We start from the raw sequence: 21,156 nt of genomic DNA, 5'->3' as shown, positions 1-21,156 counted from the left end.
TTTTCTTTGTTTTCTTTTATGGTTACTGCTTTTGAGTCCAAAGAAATCTTCTCCTCTATCAAGATCACAAAGATATTTTTCTACATTTACCTTTAGTAGCTTTGTACTTTAGTTCTAGAAGTCCTTTGAATTAATTTTGTGTATGATGTGAGGTAGAGATTGAATTTCTGTTTTCCCATGCAGTTATCTAGTTCTTTCACTACCAGTTCATTACACGAATTTCCTTTCCCCAGTGAATTGTTTGGTATCTATGTGGTAAATGAAACAGACACATGTAGATGCATTTATTTCTGAACTCCGTTCTATTCTATTGATCTACTTGGCTATCCTGAAGCCAGGCACTTCCTTGACAACAGCTTTATAGTAATACTTAAAACTGGGTGGTCTGTATCTTTCCAATTTGTTCTTTTTCAACATTTTCTTTATTTTAGATCTTTTGCATTTCCATAAAAAACTTAGAATTAGCTTGTGAAATTCAACCAAAAAAAGCTGGCTTGGAATTTGATTGGGATTGCATTCATTCTATTGATTATTTTGAGAAGACTTAACTTTCAACACTCAATATTAATCTTCCATTTTATGGACTTTATATATTATTGCATAAAATTTCTACTTTTAAATTTGTCTTAGCAGTGTTTTATAGCTAACATTCTAAAGGTGCAACATATCCTTCTTTAAAATTATCTCATAGTATTTTGTTGTTGGTGGTGGATTTTTTTGATGCTGTTACAAAGGATATTTTTCTAATTTCAGACTATCTCTTGATTCAGCCAGTACAAGGTGAATTACAGAGAGTTAAGATAATCTCAGGTGGATGAAATTATCAAGAGGTCCTTCCAAAAAGAGCAGTCTGTCATAGAATCACATAGAAAGATACTTGTACAGAGACATGTGGTTCACCTAAACAAGAGTTATCATTAGTGAGTGAAAAAATCAGAAGATACTCTGCTATAGGCTACCTTGGATTCCTGATGAGTGATAGAAAAATTTTAATACTTTGCTTCTTGTGGAATGAGAATGGCAGTTAAGATTGACATGAAAGGAGGGAGAGAAACAGATAATCAGACTTGGCTTTAGTAAAAGACAGTGGATTGTGGATGGGGAGGGTGGCAGGAAAATTTATGTTCTCAATATATATGTGTTTCATGTGTGAATGTGACATGAGGATGATTTATGAAAATATATAAATTTAATATGCCACATTTACAGAACAAAGGTCAAAATCACAAAATCATCTTGATTGATGCAGAAAAAGCATTTGACAAAATTCAGTGAATGAATGGAAATTACCTCAGCATAATAAAGTTCATATAAAAAAAGCTCCCAGCTAACATTATAATCAGTGGTGAAAAACTGAAAACTTTTTCCCTTAAGAGTAGGAATAAGACAAAGGTGCCTACTCTCAACACTTCTATTCAACATAATACTAGAAGTTTTAGCCAGAGCAATCAGTCAAGAAAAAGAAAAGGCATCCAAATCAGAAAGGAAGAAGTAAAATCATCTGTTTTCAGAAAACATGATCTTATTTATAGAAAACCCTAAAGATTCCACACAACAAAACTCTGTTAGAACTAATAAAAAAAAAATTCAGCAAAGTTACTGGACATGAAATCAGCACTCAGGGGGTGCCTGAGTGGCTCAGTCGGTTAAGTGTACAGCTCTGGATTTCAGCTCATGTCATGATGTCACAGTTCTTGAGTTCAAGCCCTGCATCTTAGGAAATTTGGAGCCTGCTTGAGATCCTCTCAAGCCCCTCCCTAGCTCGCTCTCTCTCTCTCTCTCTCTCTCTCTCTCTCTCTAAGTAAATAAAAATTAAAAAAAAGCAAAACCATCACTCAGAAATCAGTGGTGTTTTTCTACAGTAACAGTGAACAATCCTAAAAGGAAGTTTTCTTTAAATCTTTCAGAGTAACATCAAAAAGATTAAATTACTTAGGACTAAACTTAAAGAAGGAAAGGATTTGTACACTGAAGACTATCAAACATTGCTGAAAGAAATTAAAGAAGACACAAATAATGGAAAGTCCTCCTGCATTCATGAATTGGAAGACTTAATATTGTTAAAATGTCCATGCTACCTAAAGCCATCCATAGATTCGATGCATTCCCCACAGAAATCCAATGGCAGTTTTTTTGGCAGCGATAGGAAAAAAAATTCTAAAATTTACCTGGAATCTCAAAGGATCCCAAGTAGTCAAACAATCTTGATGAAGAAGTACAAAGTGGGACGCCTCACACTTCATGATATCAAAATATATTATAAAACTCTAGTAATAAACATAATATTATATGGCATAAAGACAGACAGTAGAACAATGAAGCAGAATATAGATACCAGAAATAGATCCCGGCATATACAGTTAAATGATTTTTGACAAGGGTGCCAAGACTCCATAGTGGAGAAAGGATAGTCTCTTTAATAAATGGTGTTGGAAATACTGGATATACACAGGCAATAGAATAAAGATGGACCCTTATCTTACACCATATAAAAACTAACTCAAAATGGATTAAGGATCTTAATATATAAGACATGAAAATATAAAACTCCTAGAAAAAAATTATCAGGAAAGGCTTCTTGACATCAGAATGAACGACAATTTCTTGGATATGACACCAAAAGCACAGGCAAAAACAGAAATAGAAAAATGGGTCTATATCGAGCTTAAAAATTTGTGCACAGCAAAGGAAATAGTCAACAGAGTGTCAAGTTAACCTACAGAATGGGAAATAAATTTGCAAACTGTATATCAGATAAGCGGCTAGTATCCAGTATATATTAAAAATTCCTACAAGTCAGCAGCAAAAACCTAAGTATCTCAATGGAAAAATAAGCAAAGGACTTAAACAGATAAATACTCAAATGGCCGACAAGCGTAGGAAAAGATGCTCAATATCACTAATCATCAAGGAAATGCAAACAGGAGCTATTACCTCACACCCATTAAGATGGCCACTAACTATCTGGAAAATAACAAATGTTGGCAAGCATGTGGAGAATTTGGAATCCTTGTGCACTGTTGGTGTGGTTATAATCTGGTGTAGCCACTGTAGAAAACAGTATGGAAAGTCTTCAAAAATTAAAAAGAGAACTCCATTGTGACCCAGCAATTCAACTTCTATGTATATATCTGAAAGAATTGAAAATAGTATCTTAAAGAGATATGCACACCCATGTTCATTGTAGCATTATCACAATAGCTTTTACAATGCTAGCATTGTAATAGCTATCACAATAGCTATTACAATGCTAGCATTGTAGCATTATCACAATAGCTTACATGTCCACCAGTGGGTGAATGGATTAAAAATATGTGCCATATATATATATAAAACATATATATATATGTTTTTCAGCCTCAAAGAAGAAGAATATGCTGTCATATTCTGCAACATGGATGAAATTTGAAGACATTAAACTAAGTGAAATAAGTCAACCCAAAAAGACAAATACTGTATAATTCCACTTATGTTAGGTTTTCAAAGTAATAAAACTCCTAGGGATGCCTGGGTGGCTCAGTAGGTTAAGCATCCGACTTCGGTTCAAGCCATGATCTGTGGTTCATGAGTTTGAGCCCCACGTCGGGCTCTGTGCTGACAGTGCAGAGCCTGCTTGGGTGTCTCTCTCTCTCTCTCTCTCTCTCTCTCTCTCTCTCTCCCTCTCTCTCTCTCTCCCTCTCTCTCTCTCTCTCTCCCCTCCCCCTCTCTCTCCCTCTCTCAAAAATAAACATTTAAAAACTTAATAAATGAATAAGTAAAGTAATCAAACTCCTAGAAACAGAAAGTAGAATAGTGATTGCCAGGGGCTGCTGGGAGTGGGAAATGGGAAGTTAGTGAGTAAAGAGTTTCAGTTATGCAAGATGAAAAAGTTCTAGAGATCTGTTATTAACAATGTGCATATAGTTAACAATTTTCTACACTTAATATTGTTAAGCAAACAAATTTGTGGTATGTGTTTTTTACCACAACTTTTTAAAACATGAAAAAAGAGACTCTTCTTTGTTCTGGTTTTTTTTCCAAACACTGACAATTCCAGTTCTTTGCTGCAATGTGTTCTTTTGAAGTATTATTTTCGTAATCTGATAGAAATTTTCACAACTTTTGAATGTATTTTTGATCAAAACCTTTGCAGAAGTTAAATTCTATGAGTAACATTTATATGAACATATAAGTACACATTTCTAAGTATTTCAAATAATATTATGTAAAAGGTCTTTCAAAGTAGTCATTGACATCACTGATTTGGAGAACTTAATGTCCCTAAAATACCTAGCCTATGATAATATCAATTTCTAACAATATATTTAGCTTTTATAAATATTTTTTGCTTATCAAATTGAAATATGTTTTTTGCATAGGTCTTTTTATCCTACATCTCTTTAAAATCTAAGGAAGCTTGAATTGATGCCTTCATTTTTTTCTCTGCGGGTTTCCTGTAGCAGATAGGAACATCAAAACAAGCATTCCATTGATTTTTTTTTTTTTAACTGCCATCCTAGCATCTAAATATTTAAAGGGTGTTCCAGGAGGCTTTCGAGCTAACTTCTTCTATACCTGATTTTTCTGTCCATCCTTGCCTTTATACTTTATATGAAAGACAGCTTTGAGAGACCTAAGAAGACACAAAATGGAGAAGTGAGTAGTTTAACATGAAGTAAGGAGAGAGACAAGACAGTGGAACTTCTTTGCCTTGGTGGCAGCGTAGTGTGGATGGGAGAGTGACAGGGGATTTACCATCTCATCATATGTATTTTTGCATGTGTGAATATGTTCATAAGCCTTAGGAATAAAATGAGTTGGTGAATCTACCTTTCTAGCTTTCTCATTGAGCAATAAACCATGTCACTCTTCTCTTAAAAACTGAGAATAAACTGATGGTTGATCGGGGGTGGGAGGGAGGGGAAAGTGGGTGATGGGCATTGAGGAGAGCACCTGTTGGGATGAGCACTGGATGTTGTATGAAAACCAATTTGACAATAAATTTCATAATAAAAACCATGTCACTATTGAGCTCTGTTTCAATAAACACGTAGTGAAGATTAAAATCTTGGTTGAAAGTAGACAAAGCAACCATAGGAATCATTTAAATGAAGGGGACTAAAGCTGTATGAAATACTCAGCAATAAATATCTTAAAATAAGAGTTGACAAACTTTCCCTGTAAAGGGCCAGATAATAAAATGTTTAGGCTTTGAGGGCCATACAGTTGATATTGCAACTCTGCTGTCAAAGCATGAAAGCATCTATAGATAATACGTAAAGGAATGAATGTGGTAGTTTCCCACTAAAGCTTTATTTACAAAAATAGGCCAGAGGCTAGTTTTGGCCTCCAGACATGGTTTGCAAACACTGGCCATAGAATATCAATAATATCACCAAAATCACCACCATAAAAATAAAAGGTAAATTCAGTTTCCTCCTCCATGATATGAAAAAGCTGATTATCTCCCAAGTGCCTTCTAGTACTGACATCCTGAGAGTTTGTGAAAGTTGACTCTGGCATCTGTTGTGGCAATTTCCATAATGTCTGGCAAGATTATAGCTGGTGTCTTTTGAACCAGCAAGTTAAACATACTGTGAAATGGACTCCTTTATTTCATAGATCTGTTATCATGATTGCTATTGAGTTATGTTCTCAAAGAGCATCTGCAGAGGAGAATTGCAAAAGGTTCCCACTATTCTGCAGTGTTAGCAGAATATGGCTATTAAGGAACTTTGTCGGCAAAGACTAATGTCATGTATTAACCCAGACTGGGAAAACCATACACTCAGCTCTGCTTTTGGCCTAGCTGAATTATGTTACTTAGGTAGCAAGCTATTCCGAAAGTGCTGCTTTAAAAAGAAAATGGAATTAAGAAAGCCAGTATATTCTTGTAGTCATTTTCAGTTATTCAGTGTTTTCCTCATCTTCACAGACCCATTTATAGTTTTTTTTTTACGGAGTCTTTTCAGATCTAATGCTTTAGTCTTTATTTGGATAGTTCTTAATATAATAAGCCCTCATCACCTCAACTGACAAATAGAGCATTCTCCTGGCTAGTATCTTTCTGTCCTGTCCATCTCTTCCTGAGTATACCCTACATGCAGCAGTCATTATCCTCTGCTTTGGTGTTTGTGTTGATGCTTTCTTCTTCAAGGACTTGTTTTGGCTTCTCTCCTATTATATAAAATCTGTTCTGTATTTCATAGAAAACAGGCTGCATCAGCATTCATTGTTTATGATTGTCATACGTATTTTTCCCCTTATTTTTGATGGTCCAGCTAACAGCCATAACTTTCATCACTACAGGCTAAAGAGAAAAAAGTTTATTATTTTTTAATAAAAACTCTGAACGATGACATAAATGGGTCCCCCAAAACAGCTCTCTACAATGTAATAGTTGCTTTATTATCCTATTTAAATTTATAAGTGAACATAATTAAACCAAACTTCTCAGGAATAAATTTATATCCTAAAAAGCAAGAGTAATGAATTATATATTTTATATATCACTAGGGACTGATATCTCTTAATTTAACAGACTTTGAAGTTATTTGATGATAAATTAAGATCTCTACACAATTCAATGACAAGAAGTCATTAGTGGTTTAGCCCTGATGGTCCCTTTTCTCTAATGACAAATTGATAAATAAATTAGTGTTCTTCTTTATGTAATCATCTCTGAGTTTGTTTAATGTGATCACTTCTTCCCAGTCCCATGAATATGAAAGAATAGATATGATCAAATTTTCCCAGCATAGAGTAAGAATTCTTTTGAGAAAGTTCTTTTGAAAAGAATAGCCCTCTATCCTGCTAAAAATTGGCTGCAAGCAGTAATAAGCACTACTATTTATTGTTTCCTACTTGTTCCATATATTTAACATACATTACCTTTTTAAATTCTCAATAATCTTCCAATACAGGTATTATTTCATCCATCAGGAATCTTTGAGTTGGTAGTACAGAGATACATTACAAATTAGGGAGATTTTATTAGTTCACTTAATTGAAAAATCTAGAGGGAAGTCACTGTTCAGGCATTGTTTGATCCAGTGGCTCAAATATGTCACCAAAAACTATTCTCTTACCTTAACTTTTTTCTGGTTTTCATGATGATTGCTTCACCCACACCTAGTCTGCCAGTCCCCATGGTACCACATGCTCTTATATGCTTCCAGTTTTATTCCCAGCCCACCCCCAACCCTTAAGCATTTCCTTGTATCTCAGTGGCCCAAATTAAGCCATGTGTCTATCCCTGAACCAGTCACTTGGGCAGGGGAATGGGCTTCATGGATTGGGTGAAGCCACTCTAGGACCATCTTTAATGTTGAGGGTGAAGGGCAGGAAAGTGAGGTAAGGGAAAACACATATATGACAAAAAACCAGTCCCTACTACATCTCTTTCTTTCTTGAGATATAAAATAGCTTGAGCAAAAATAAGAAGTTGTAGTAGTATAATATGATGTTCTAGGCATGGGCTTCATGTTTTAGATACATTTTAGTCTTCAAAACCATCTTGAGAAATAAGTGCACTTAATCCTTGTTTTAAAGAAGCTTAGAAAAACAACTTCCCCAAGGCCTCCTAGTTAATCAGACCTAGGTCAGTCTGACTTCAATATCCAGGTTCTTTTCATGATGTCATGCTCTCTCCCCAGTAACCCAAAAGTTGGCTATAAAAACATATTAAGTATTGTCTTAGAAATTTATCACGGGTGGAAAATTTTAGAAATTATTCCATCCTATCTTCATTTAATGTGCAATATACCTACATAGAAATAATCCTTGTTACGACAGATTTACAAAGGGGCCTTAATATCTTGTTTTGCCTGCTTTGAACACCAAGATCCTTATTGCAGTGGTCAGGTATGGTACTCTATGCTCTATGCATATATGCAAACACACATACATATACATATACATCTACATATATATACATGCATACACATATAAATATCTGTACCACATACATGATTATTACATATATCACAAATTCTAAGAGAGGTTCTTTAACTTGGCCCTTAATGAAAATTATAGGAGAATGAATTCAAAGAAACAGACACTATCTTCTACAGTAACTGACAGTGAATACTGAAAATTCTATCATCTGATGTCACTCTCTAGTTCTTCTTCACTTAATGGTAGTAATCAAGTATTGTGCCTAGGGGAACATTTCTGGCTCGGTCTGAATTATTTCCTGGGTATCCTACCTTTAATCTCATACTCCATCCCCTGGGGAGTTGACTTCTTGCTTCAGGGTTCTTAATGCTAACACTTGCCCAAGGCTCAGGCTTTCAGTGCTGAATCACAATTACTTAATTTTTATTGAAGGCTTGGCTTCTGTGCAGTGACCTGCAAGAAGCTGACGAGGGCTGCGGAATGGTGGTTTTCCTTCTTTACTTAAGATCATTCTGTGTCTTGAATAACTAGAAACTGGAAATAAATTTAAAATTTACTTTAATGATTTAATGATTTTAGGCAAGACATTTCTCTAAGGCAGAAAGAAATATTGCTGGATTAACTAAGAGGCAATCAGACGGTCCTTTGTCTGTATCTTTGGCTGTGTCACAGCATTGGGAAAGAGCTGTATGTCACTGTGCTTTCTAGTACTTTACCTTTATTGACTTGGCATCACTTTTCAGGCAACTTGGAATGCTATTTAAGTGTTGTCATTTCTTTATTATATAATGCATTTATTGTTTTACAGTTTTATCTACCAAGGACTGGTTGTCTTTTTGCAAATCATTTTTTTTAAATGATGCAATTTTTAAGGCATTAGTGTTACGAAGTGTCTATCAAGATGAGCTCAGTCTTAAAGCACTAAGTTTTATTGTTGGAATTTAAAGAATTTTACAGCATCCATCCGGTGCCATTGATAAAAAATGTGGTATTATCCCTTTCTAAACATTATTTTAACATTTAACAAGTACTTAAAAAGTACAGTTCTCACCATTGGAGAGGTAGTACTAGAGAAGAAATGTTAAAATTAATGAAAAAAGATTGTCTTCCTGGGAAGCCTAGAAGCTGCAAGAAGGGATACGTACACATAGTTTACTTGTTCATTCAAGAAATGTTTATTGAGGTATTATTACATGCCAGACATGATGTGGTAGGCTCTGAAATTATAATATTGGGCAACAGAGGCACAATTCTCTTCACAGGATTTACGGTTTGAGGCAGGGGTTAGTGGGTAAAGGAGGTTCACTGAAGGGGTAGATTTTAAAAGAACAGGAGGCAGATGGAAAAGTGCTGAATATGAGCGAACTTTGGAAAGAAATAGTAGGATTCCACAGAATACTGGGGTTATGTCATATGCTGCTTTAAATCACGTTCCAGAAAAGCTCTTTTCATTGGGAAGCTATTCCAAAGCTTAAACAAAATGCTATATGGTTTCAAGAGCAGAAGTCTGCACTTTTTCTAAAATAGGCCAACATATATCTAACAAAAGAATTAATATATGTAAATATTGGTCCAAGTAATAACTTGAGCTAAAAATTGATTTCAAATCCACTTAACTGGTATACCTATTAAAGTTGAGAAATTAGTGCTTAATTTTGCTGTCTACTGTTGCTTTCTGTTGCTCAAAAAATTAAGTTAAGCTTGATAGACACTATTTCAATAATCTTCCTAGTAATTTAATACATTTGATATTCTCTTTAAAAGAACAGAACAAACTAAATTATCTGACACAGTTAAGATTATTTTTAAGCATATAGCTATTGATTTTGTAAAGGGCCCACCTAAATTTATGTAACACTTGATATGTGAATAAAAGAAGTTAGAGAAAGACAGCATACATCATAAGTAGAGTTTGGCAAGTGTTTATTTTCCAGGTACTCTCATTAAAGAAAAAGCCGTTAAGTCTTCACCTCTAGAGTTTTTCTATTTAAGGAAGCCTGGATCCCTGGTGAAGAGGATTAAAAAGTTTAGGAAATGGCAATTAAAATGCTAATCCCTCTTGCAAAATTCTGGTTTAAAATCTGAGCCTAATAGAAAGAGAAAGTGGAAATTATTGTTTTTAGAGAAATTTATTTCTAATATATTTAACTTTTAAAAATGCAATACACTGTACATTAACAAGGAAGGATAATCAGGCCTTCATATAATCTTTAATGCCATATGAAGAATGAATACACAGTTTAAGGGTCACTGGCGATAGGTGGCTCTTGAGCTTTTGAAATGTGGCTATTGCTTCTAAAAATACTGAATTTTGAATTTAGTTTAATTCTAATCCCCTTAAAATGGGTAGGATTCAGTTAGAAAAATTTAAAAATGTTTGAAATATTTGAGATGTCCCATGAAATATGAAATAAACAACATATTTTAAAGACAGGATGATAAAATATAAAATAAAAACTATAGTTTTTTAATGATACATATTGATATAATATATTTTGGGTTTATTGGACTAAAGAAAAAATACATTATTAAAATGGATTTCACTGGTTGTTAGTGTTACCTTTATAAATGTAGCTACCAGAAAATTGAAAAATACTGTGTGTTATATTTCTTTTTTTTTCAAAACTTTTTTAAAGTTTATTTATTTATTTTGAGAGAACATGAGCAGGGGAAGGGCAGAGAGAGAGAGGGAAAGAGAGAATCCCAAGCAGGCTCTACACTGTCAGTGCAGACCCCAACGCAAGGCTCAGACTCAGGAACCGAACCTTGAGATCATGACCTGAGCTAAAACCAAGAGTTGGACATTTAACTGACTGAGCCACCCAGGCTCCCTTGCGTGTTTTTTTTTTCTTTTGGATCATGCTGTTTTAAAGAGTTGCTCGAAGACATTGTTGAAATCCATCTGATGCACAAACTACAATCTGGCTCAGCAGTTCAATCATCAAAATCATTGCCCCCCTCCCCCTCTACCATCAGTGACTTCATAATCATAAGGAGTCAGTGAATCTGATAACTAATTTGGTATCATTTACATTTTAAACTGCTAATAATTACAATCTTTTATTTGGTATCAGAGGAAACAAAATTTCACAGAAAATTTTAGCCGGGCAAATTGGTGAGAAATGGCAACAGCGAAATTGTATGATTTTGTTTGAATATTATTGCATGCTGGATAACAAACAGTGTGAAGCACTTAAAGGGCTTAAACTGTATGTAGGAAAGTTTATGGTACCTGATAGATGTGTCTTTTCATACTTTGTTTTATGCTCATGTCAAACAAAATGGGTAAAAAGCATGGCCAGATGTGTAAAGCTTTTTGTTCTGCTGGGTATCTCTCGTAAGCACTACCTCATGATTTTATCTCATTGTTCATCTCTCAATTCTTCTAGGAGGTGATTTCCTCTCCTTTCTGAGAAAGAAGAAGGATGAACTAAAACTCAAGCAGTTAGTGAAATTTTCATTAGATGCTGTTTCTGGTATGTCCTATCTCGAGAGTAAAAACTGTATACACAGGTAAGGAGAATATTTTTTTAAACATTTTCCAGTTTTATAAATAGAACGCTAGAAAAGTGACATTACAGCAATACAGTACAGCATGAAGTTCTTTCACAAAACTTACGTATTTTCTTGTTGATTTTCATATTTTGTGGGTTTTCATATTTTGTGTGAAAGCCTTCTTTGATAGTTGATATAATTTACAGAAATACTTACCTGAGGTAAGTACACCTAATTAGACAATGAGTTACTTACTGATTAAAATCTGTTATATTATAATCATGAATGAACTAGTGATAAGATGTGTCACAAGTTAGTCACAATATCACCTACAGTCTTAGAGCCAAATAAGATTGTTTCCTGTGCTCCCTATTCTCATTTTGCAAAGAAATTACTCATAAATTATAGCCATGGAAGAGCATAATAGTAAAACAACAATTCATGAGAGTGAATTTGGCCAAGGGTAGAAGATATTAACATAATAGTTATTTCAAAGGAGATTTTAGAAAACTTTACCTAATTACATTAAGAGCAGTGACTTGGTTTTAATGCTTTTATAGATCGTGGTTTTAGTTGCTTGTAGCCGAAAATGTTCTTTACTGCTACGTGTCAATACAACTTAACATCTCTTGGAGAATTCATGTCAGATCCTAAGTACGGCTAAGTCTATTTAAGCAAAATAAAGTGGGGCATTGATGTGGTTTTTATTCACTGGAAGCAGCACATCATACTGTTGAACATGGAACAGAGTTCACTGTCAGATTGAACTAGTGTGGACTTTCTCTAAATTGGTTCAATTATTGAACTATATTTTTCTCTGATGTGTTTCATTATGCAGGCTTTGCTTAATGTTCTGAAGTTGTATAATGTATAATTATAGCAGACCAAAGGTACCTTCACCTAAAATATATATTTATTTGATCTCACTGTGTCAGTGGCATGACCCATCTGCTCCCCACCCTTACCCCCACCCCCTGCTTCAGTTTGTGAGTTTGGCCGAGAATTCATAGCCAAACTCTCAAGTAAGCAAGGGTTTAATAGCAATTAAAGCAAAAGTACACTCTAAAGGTAGGAGAGTGGGCAGGCCCAGAGGTGGCAGCTGCACCAGGGGTCAAGGTTTTCTTTCCTTTTTATGTTTGCAAGCTATAGGGGTCATAGCGAGGGTGGTCTCTGATGGCATTGCCTCCTATCATCTAAGGGTCTCCTCCTACAGATTGGGAGGGGATGTCTTTGGTTTTACATGATCCTTATATGAACTGTCATGGAAGCATCCCTCTGAAAGGAGGGGGGTCAAAACCACAATGTAAATGTATTATTATGAAGCTATAGGTTACTGTAGGGCAACAGCTATAGGGAAGAGCACATGTGTTTCCCCTCCCCGCCCCCCGGGGGGGGGGGGGCGGTTTCCTGGCTGTTTGAAACTTGGTTTTGGCCCTTCTGAACAATCAGAAAACTACCTGCTCTCTCCCTGCTTGTGTCTAGCTAACTGCCTACTCTATCAAACTGATCAGTTAATTTTTTCAAAAAATTCTCCTATATACCCAATTTTATTCTAAAACTAAAATTATGGCTTATGTTTCCAATATAGTTCAACAATTGCATACATTTTTTTTTTTTAATTTTTCAACGTTTTTTATTTATTTTTGGGACAGAGAGAGACAGAGCATGAACGGGGGAGGGGCAGAGAGAGAGGGAGACACAGAATCGGAAACAGGCTCCAGGCTCCGAGCCATCAGCCCAGAGCCTGACGCGGGGCTCGAACTCACGGGCCGCGAGATCGTGACCTGGCTGAAGTCGGACGCTCAACCGACTGCGCCACCCAGGCGCCCCAACAATTGCATACATTTTAAAACACATTTCAGTAGAGATATTATATATCTGGAAATTAAGGCAACTAAAACTAAGCCACTGTCCTTGTATTTCTAGGACTATAGATCAAATCACATTATAATAGGTATTTTTAAATATTTTTAAAAAGTATTTGATTTTGGACAAGAATTGCATTATCATTAATTTCATTGGAAGAAGAAAATGTTTTTTGTTGAAAGTAACAAGGATTTTCTTCTTCATTTAGAGAAAGTCTTATTATTTTGGTTGCTCAGGTGTTAAAACTACTTCAGGTATCAAATTCTCGACTGTAGTTACTCATTTTGTCTCAGATTTTTTTCAAGCCATTAGACTATAGCTTTAAATTCTAATGAATAAACAGTACTGAAACTGCTTAATTGTCAGTTAGTTACCAGTAGCAGTCTTCAATTTCTGGTGCATTGTGGTTGAGGGAACTGTTGTTTTAATTTCTTGCTACTTTTGTAGTGATTGCTTTTCTTGAAAATGGATGACTGTATTTTTTTCACTCTTTATTATTTATTTATTTATTATTTAAAAAAAATTTTTTAAGTTTTTGTTTTTTTAAGATGGAGAGAGACAGAACATGAGTGGGGATGGGGCAGAGAGAGAGGGAGACACAGAATCTGAAGCAGGCTCCGGGCTCTGAGCTGTCAGCACAGAGCCTGACATGGGGCTTGAACTCTCGAACTGCAAGATCATGATCTGAGCTGAAGTCACACGCTCAACCGACTGAGCCACCCAGGCGCCCCTGATTTATTAATTTTTTAATTTGCATCCAAGTTAGTTAGCATAGGGTACAACAATGATTTCAGGAGTAGATTCCTTAATGCCCCTTACCCATTTAGCCCATCCCCTCTCCCACAACCCCTCCAGCAACCCTCTGTTTGTTCTCCATATTTAAGAGTCTCTTATGTTTTGTCCCCCTCCCTGTTTTTATATTATCTTTGCTTCCCTTCTCTTATGTTCATCTGTTTTGTATCTTAAAGTCCTCATATGAGTGAACTCATGTGATATTTGTCTCTCTCTGACTAATTTCACTTAGCATTATATCCTCTAGTTCCATCCACGTGGTTGCAAATGGCAAGATTTCATTCTTTTTGATTGCCGAGTAATACTCCATTGTATGTATATGTATATATATGTATATGTACGTATATACATCAATAGTGCTGCTATAAACATTGGGGTTCATGTGTCCCTTCGAAACAGCACACCTATATCCCTTGGATAGACACCTAGTAGTGCAATTGTAGGGTCGTAGGGTAGTTCTATTTTTAATTTTTTGAGGAACCTCCATATTGTTTTCCAGAGTGGCTGCACCAGTTTGCATTCCCACCAGCAACGCCAAAGAGATCCTCTTTCTCCACATCCTCGCCAACATCTGTTGTTGCCTGAGTTGTTAATGTTAGCCATTCTGACAGGTGTAAGGTGGTGTCTTATTGTGGTTTTGATTTGTATAGGATGACTGTAGTTATTTAAGTGCCTCTATCATCAGAATTAAAACTGCTCTATGTCTTAGATGGCAGTGAGCTTTTAAAAATTATCCCACTTAACCAAATCATAACATTATCTGCTTTAATGTTATCCTTCCATTTTCCTTGTTAAGCATTTTCATGCATTCACAAATTTTTGAGTGTCAACCTATGCTTGAGCACGTATCTTAGAAGGTTGTACCTATTCCTGTACTATTTGCCTGTGAGGAAGGTTCCAGATTGAGTATCTTAAACAATATTACTTAGAGCAGGTTTGACAAATAGGTTTCACTGCCTATTTTCAGTGATTGATAGTGGCTTTCTGTGTTGTATTGAGAAGGATTCCAGGATCAGCAACAGAGTCAAATGACTGATCAGTCACATCTCTTAGGGCACTGATAAGCATTAACAAACCAGCCCTGAATTTGTCCTCAGTGGCATAGAATATTTTTTGTCTTTATTTTAATAAATGCTTTTTTATATGATTTTCCTTATTAGCTACAATAAATATACCAACATTACAAAATTTTTTTACAGTCACTTCCATTGATTTCTTCTAAGCCATCTGCTGATTTTCCTTGTTAGTCATAATTACTGGATGAATTTTATGATACCTCTGGCCAGTGGTCTTTTATTACTCTTGAAACTTCTATAAATGCTCTTTTGGAGGAATTCATTTTCTTTTTCTTTTCATTTCACTACCTCACCAATACATGACACTATGTTGAAAGAATAAAATATTCTTTGTGTTGAATTTTTTATAGAAGTGAATTGTACTGTTCCTATGTGTCATCCTATAGAACTATTTCTGTGGTAGTAATAGTATTGGAATGGATTTTAATAGATATATGGTTAAAAGATGCACTGAAGACATGTGTTTTTCCTCCTAAGAAGTATCAAATAGATAAATATAAATATATATAACATTCACTAAAGTGGTAAATGTCTTTCCTCATAATGAGGTTATTTCAAAAATTGATTAATCTTAACATGGTTTAATGTTTCAGTTTTCAAGTAGTGAAGAAAGTCACCAAGCCCCATTTTTTACCTCCCCAAATACCACTAAAATATATACATGTCTATGAATTGTGAAGTCTATGTCCCACAAATCAAAGCAAAAAAATTGTAATGTGCTTTAAATTTTATGTGAACTTATAAGTTTTATTCTGTTCAGTGATTCGAAGTCACTGAAATTCAGGACTTGAAAATATTTCTAATTGTCTGTCCTCAAAATAGTATCTTAAGTTTGGGGGTGGGGGGGGACACATTTTCTTCCTTTAGCTTTGTTGTATTGTTTTCATTACCATGAGAAAAGCAGAGCAATGTTTCATTATAGATAAACAAGTATGACAGCTATAAAATGGAAAGAAGTAATTGCTAACGAAATTGGCCTGCTTTTGGAAAATGTTCTTGTAATTTCCATTTAACTTCTAAAAGGGTTCTCTGGATACTCTTAAGTTTCTAATTGAAGCTATTTCTGTTTAAAGCTAGTGAATTACTGGATTATTTTGTTTCACTTTAGCTATAAATCAACTACATTTTCTTTATAATTATTTTATAGACCAACATGAAATTTTCTTTCCTATTTGTACTTTATATGAATATTTTAAGTATACTGATAAACTTTGGGGTATCTGTGCATTTACTTAAAATGGTATGTAACTAGATTGTTAGATCCCACTCCAAAAAAAGTATTAAGCCTGACTAATTTTGATAAGTTGATTGAAATTTGACATTATACTAGGTATAGATGGTAATGGTGTTTATGGTTTTATTGCTAATTAATCTTACTGCAATATTTTTATTTGGGTTTATTTTTAAAAATTGGTTTTCTGCCATGTTCTTTGTTTGGTATCCATGGAAAGGAAAGAAAGGATAATTTTTTTTTTAATTATTTATTTGAGAGTGAGAACTTGAGCTTGAGCTTGAGGTGGGGGGGCAGTGGGGCAAAGAGAAAGGGAGAGAAAGAATCCCAAGCAGGCTCCAAGTTGTCAGCACGGAGCCTGATATGGGACTTGAACTCACGAACTGTCAGATCATGACCTGAGCCGAAGTTAGGACGCTTACCCGACTGAGTTACCCAGGCATCCCAGTATACTTTTTATGATAAATGTAAGATGCTACTTCTGTCTTATTATATTTTTTTGTGATTTCATATTTTATGAAGCTAAAGATTTGGGTATGATATTGGTCATTTACATGTTTCCAGTGATTCTTGAATGCTTTTCTCTCTTTTTTGTTTTTAAACAAAACTACACCTGATTACTTACCATTTGAACTCTCCCTAAGCCTTCAGTGTACTGAAAATGTATTCTTGTGCTTAATGCATCTTCATGTCATTTAAAAGATAAGCTAAAACTAAAATATGCAATGTGAAATATTTTCTTCAATGTTTTTAAAACCTCACTTTTTATGCCTCTCATGAATTGCCATATATTCAGTAAAAGGGACCTTAAAATCAATTTATAGATTAAATAATTGAGGCTCAGAGATTGAATGAAGGTTATCTAAACAGTTAGTGGCAGGGCCACTGCTAAATCTTAGATGTGCTGGCTTCATTCTGACACATTGCCATCATTTGAATGCCAGTGTTTTGTTCTGTCTCATTCAAGTGTTAGTAATCCCAACAGCTGACCTTTATTGATAACTTACTGAGTACCATGCACTCTGCTAATTAAATGCTTTAGATGGAATATCTGAGAATGTAAGCTTTGTGAGGGCAGTGATTTGTACCTACAGTGTTCACTGTTCCAAAAGCCTGGAACAGTGTCAGACACCTATTGGTGAATGAATAAATCCTCAAACAATACTAGGTATTATTGGTGGGCCCATTTTACACATGAGGAAACTTACGGTTAGAGAGGTGATTATCTTGCCCAAGATAATATTAAAAGAAAGTAGCAGATCCCAGATATGGATCCTGGCATTCTGCTTCTAGAGCCCACATTCTAAATCACTGCACTGAATTGCCTTCCGTAAGAAATGGATCTTCTGACCAATTAGGAGGTTTGGCGAAGAAGGCCAGACGTATTTGGTGTGATATCTCTGCTTATATTTAACATCTGGACTCTTTATAAACATGCTGAAGCCTGTGAAATGTAATTTTAGAAAGATATATCAAGGTGGGTTTTTTTTGTTTTTGATAAAGAGTTGCTGAAATGCAGCAGTATTTTGTTATTGCCTCTCCGTTTAATTAGAACTTGAAAATTTATTTTTTCATTTTTTATACACTATTTTTTAGATAGTGCCTTCTGCTTTATCTGTTAATTAAAAACACAGGATTAGCATAGAAATGTGATAATCTCAGTTGACTAAGCATTTATGACTGATTTTCTTGTTTCAACATTTGATTACAATTTTGAATATATTAAGGTATACTTTTATTTTTAGCTTCTAAACCAATTTTGCTACAGTACCAAAAGGACTTCTCAATAATTTCAAATATATCAAAAATATGCAATCTTGCTCTAACCTCTTTTTTTTTTTCTAGTGTAGTTTGGTATTTGCATATATGCAATGTGATTATCATACAATAGATATCACAAAAGCACCTTTCTAAAAATTATCCTACTACTTTATTCAGTGTCAGAATTTCCCATCACTAATTTCATTCATTTTAATTAAGGGATTTTTCCCTAAAGTCACATGTATGTTTCCGGGAATGAAAAAGGAAGCCTTCTCTGATATTAGAATCAATTAACATGTTAGCTTGAGTTAAAAGTATCTAGCTGCCTTCTTAGAAAACAAAAATGAAGAATTGAGGAGAAAGGGTCAAAGGACAGATAAGTTTTGATGTATGGTTACTGGTAGGAAAGACACAGCAAACGTAAGACACTGTTCAGGAATTCAGGGACGTCCAGTAAACAATCCATGAGAATGAGATGGGAGGGAAACAAGGGCATAGCAGTACATTAAAGCTATTTTATAGTTTGGCTAGGGCTAGCTTTGTCCTCTGTTACATAGAAAATGAAGGGGGAAATTGGCCTGTATCTCTTCTGTATTATTTCTGACTTTTATTCAGTTAATTACAGGAAATATATTTTTGGTTCAGGATGTCAAAAGTGAACTTTTACATTAAACTAACACAAATGTTTTTGAAACCATTTCTTCTAAGGAACTTTTTGATTACAAAGAACAGGAATGGTTTAAGCTAACTCTTCGATTACAAAGAACAGGAATGGTTTAACTTAAGCAATAGGAGATTTATTACAAGAAAATAGAACTATCTCATGGAACTCAGGACACACGAAGTTCAGCAGTCTTGGGAGCCATTGGAATTAGGAACTGGGAAGCATTCAGGGACCAAGACAGCATCTCTTTCTGTCATTTCCTCTGCGTTCACATGGTCTCTCATGATTTCCTCCATTTTGCTGCTTCATTTCCCTCTTGATCTGAAGACTATATTCCTCTGCCCATTTGCAAAGAGTCCTCAAGTGACATTTGAATCAGTATAACTTTCCAGGCCTAGCACCTGCAGAAACTAATTAGTCTTTGAGGTCTAACTTCAAATTTTTGGCAGAAAGAATTGATTGGCCCAGCTTATATTAGGTGTCTACCCCTGTTTTAATCAATAAGATGACTAAACAGAGAAGAGTATACAGGGTCACTGTTACATAGATTTACAGGAGCCAGTCTCCGGGTGTGAGAGGATGATTCTCAGAGGATGGGACATACATGAAGTAGGCTCCCCAAAAGATGGCTATCACGCATTCATAAAGTGCTTACTATTTGCCATGTACATTCACTATTTTTTTCATCCTCATATTTTGATAAGAACAGTGCCACTTATTTCCACTTTACAGTAGGAGAAATTGAGCCACAAAAAAAAAAAAAAAAAAGTAACTTGTCCAGTGTCATACAGCTGGTAAGGTAAGATTAGAGTCTAGATTGAGCTGATGACAAAGCCTGGGAATCTAAGCAAAACATTTAAACTATATGTTGGATGTATTTCCAGTTTCTTCCTATTTGTGAGGATGATCAATCATGTGGAAATTTCTCTTATGAAGCAAAACTTAAGACCATTTAATAAATACTGATTTTGAGAAAGCCTTGTTGTAGGGATAAAAGAATCCTTTGCAGATCTTACCTCCATATTTTCCTGGGATGAATCATTTCCCTGCAGTTCCATGGTATAGGGCTGGCAAATTTACTCTTTGCTGTTGGTCCATGTGGTCTTGAATCCTAGCTCATACTATGTCTATACAACAGGAAGGAGATCACTCTCAGACGTGTGGAATTGGGGTAATGATTACCCCAGAGATTTAGGTGACTGTTGGTTGTGTTCAAGTCCTCCACTGAAACCTGATTTATGCTAGAGTAGCTAGCTTTTTCTAATTAGTCTTGATCAAATGGAAATTCTAACCTCCAAGGAATCTGTTAGAACATGGATGACACAGAAGTAAGCCTAACCTTCTCATTGGCAAATTGCTTCCTACTTTCTGGTCTCTAAGGCAGGATCAGAGCAGTCAGCTATGGAACTAGGGCACCCAAGCCTTTGCCATTTACTAGGCATTGACTCACCATACTAATTATGAGAATTTCTGGGGGAGAAGGAGGTGTGCTCAGTTTTTGTTTTTAAATATTATTTATTCTTTGTAAGATACAGAGCACTATGAGAAGCCTTTTTCATTCCCAGGTTTCCCTTTCAAAGTGTTTCTGTCCTAATCAGACTGTCTTTTTCTGCATTGCCAGCTCTAATAGGCTAGAAGTTTAGCCTTTGAAGAGCCACTTAGCTTTAGCATAGTTGTTAGGACCACAGATTTAGCATTGGAATGCTCTATGTTTGAATCCTGGCTCTACAAAATGTTAGTTGTGTGACTTTGGACCCTTCCTCAACTGCCATCATGGCATTCCCTATAAGCTTTACCCTGCTTAATTTCTCATCACTCCTTATCATGACCTGGCATTTATTTTATTTATATCTACATTTGCATATATGTGCATGTATAAATATCTGTATATGTATAAAAGTGGTATATATAATGCATATGTAAATAAAATCCTAGTTTGCTTTTTGTCTATCTCTGCCAACTAGAATGTAAGTTCCATGAGGATATTGACTTTATTTTGTTCATTCCTCAATATAGGAATGGATCCTGCAAGATACTTGATCTCATAGTTTGTGGGATCAAGTCCCACTTTAGGTTCTGTGCTGACATTGCGGTACCTGCTTGGGATTCTCTCTTTCCCTCTCTCTCTGCCCTTACACTGCTCATGCTTTTGCCCTCAAAATATATAAATAAACTTAAAAAAAAAGTACCTCAAGATTCCCCACTCTGAAACATCCCTAAAACGTTTCAAGGGGACCACAACATAGCTAGAAGAGACCACACACTTTCACACTATTGTAAGATTAAATTCAGTTGTCTCTTTTGCCAAGGATACAGAAACTTTTCACGAAAAGATGACCATATAAAAGAACAACAAATGCAGGATATCTCCATTCATTTTACCATGGTCCCCAGAC

The 21,156-nt window shown here is 35.2% G+C and overlaps 1 protein-coding gene across 4 annotated transcripts in view; it reads left to right on the top strand.

Moving 5' to 3' along the window:
• The window catches only part of FER (FER tyrosine kinase), a 436,635-nt gene that overhangs the window by 313,016 nt on the left and 102,463 nt on the right, over positions 1 to 21,156 (top strand). For all 4 annotated transcript variants that reach the window (XM_053907154.1, XM_019450529.2, XM_053907155.1 and 1 more), the window contains one exon: positions 11,265 to 11,388. In XM_053907154.1, the coding sequence (XP_053763129.1) occupies positions 11,265 to 11,388 (124 nt within the window). The remainder of the gene's footprint in view (positions 1 to 11,264; positions 11,389 to 21,156) is intronic.

The sequence above is a fragment of the Panthera pardus genome, unplaced genomic scaffold (genome assembly GCF_024362965.1).
Source record: "Panthera pardus isolate Hobbes unplaced genomic scaffold, ASM2436296v1 HiC_scaffold_2, whole genome shotgun sequence".
NCBI classification, from domain to species: Eukaryota; Metazoa; Chordata; class Mammalia; order Carnivora; family Felidae; genus Panthera; species Panthera pardus.
Note: the sequence above shows the minus strand (reverse complement) of the source record. Positions and strands in the feature narration are given on the sequence as shown.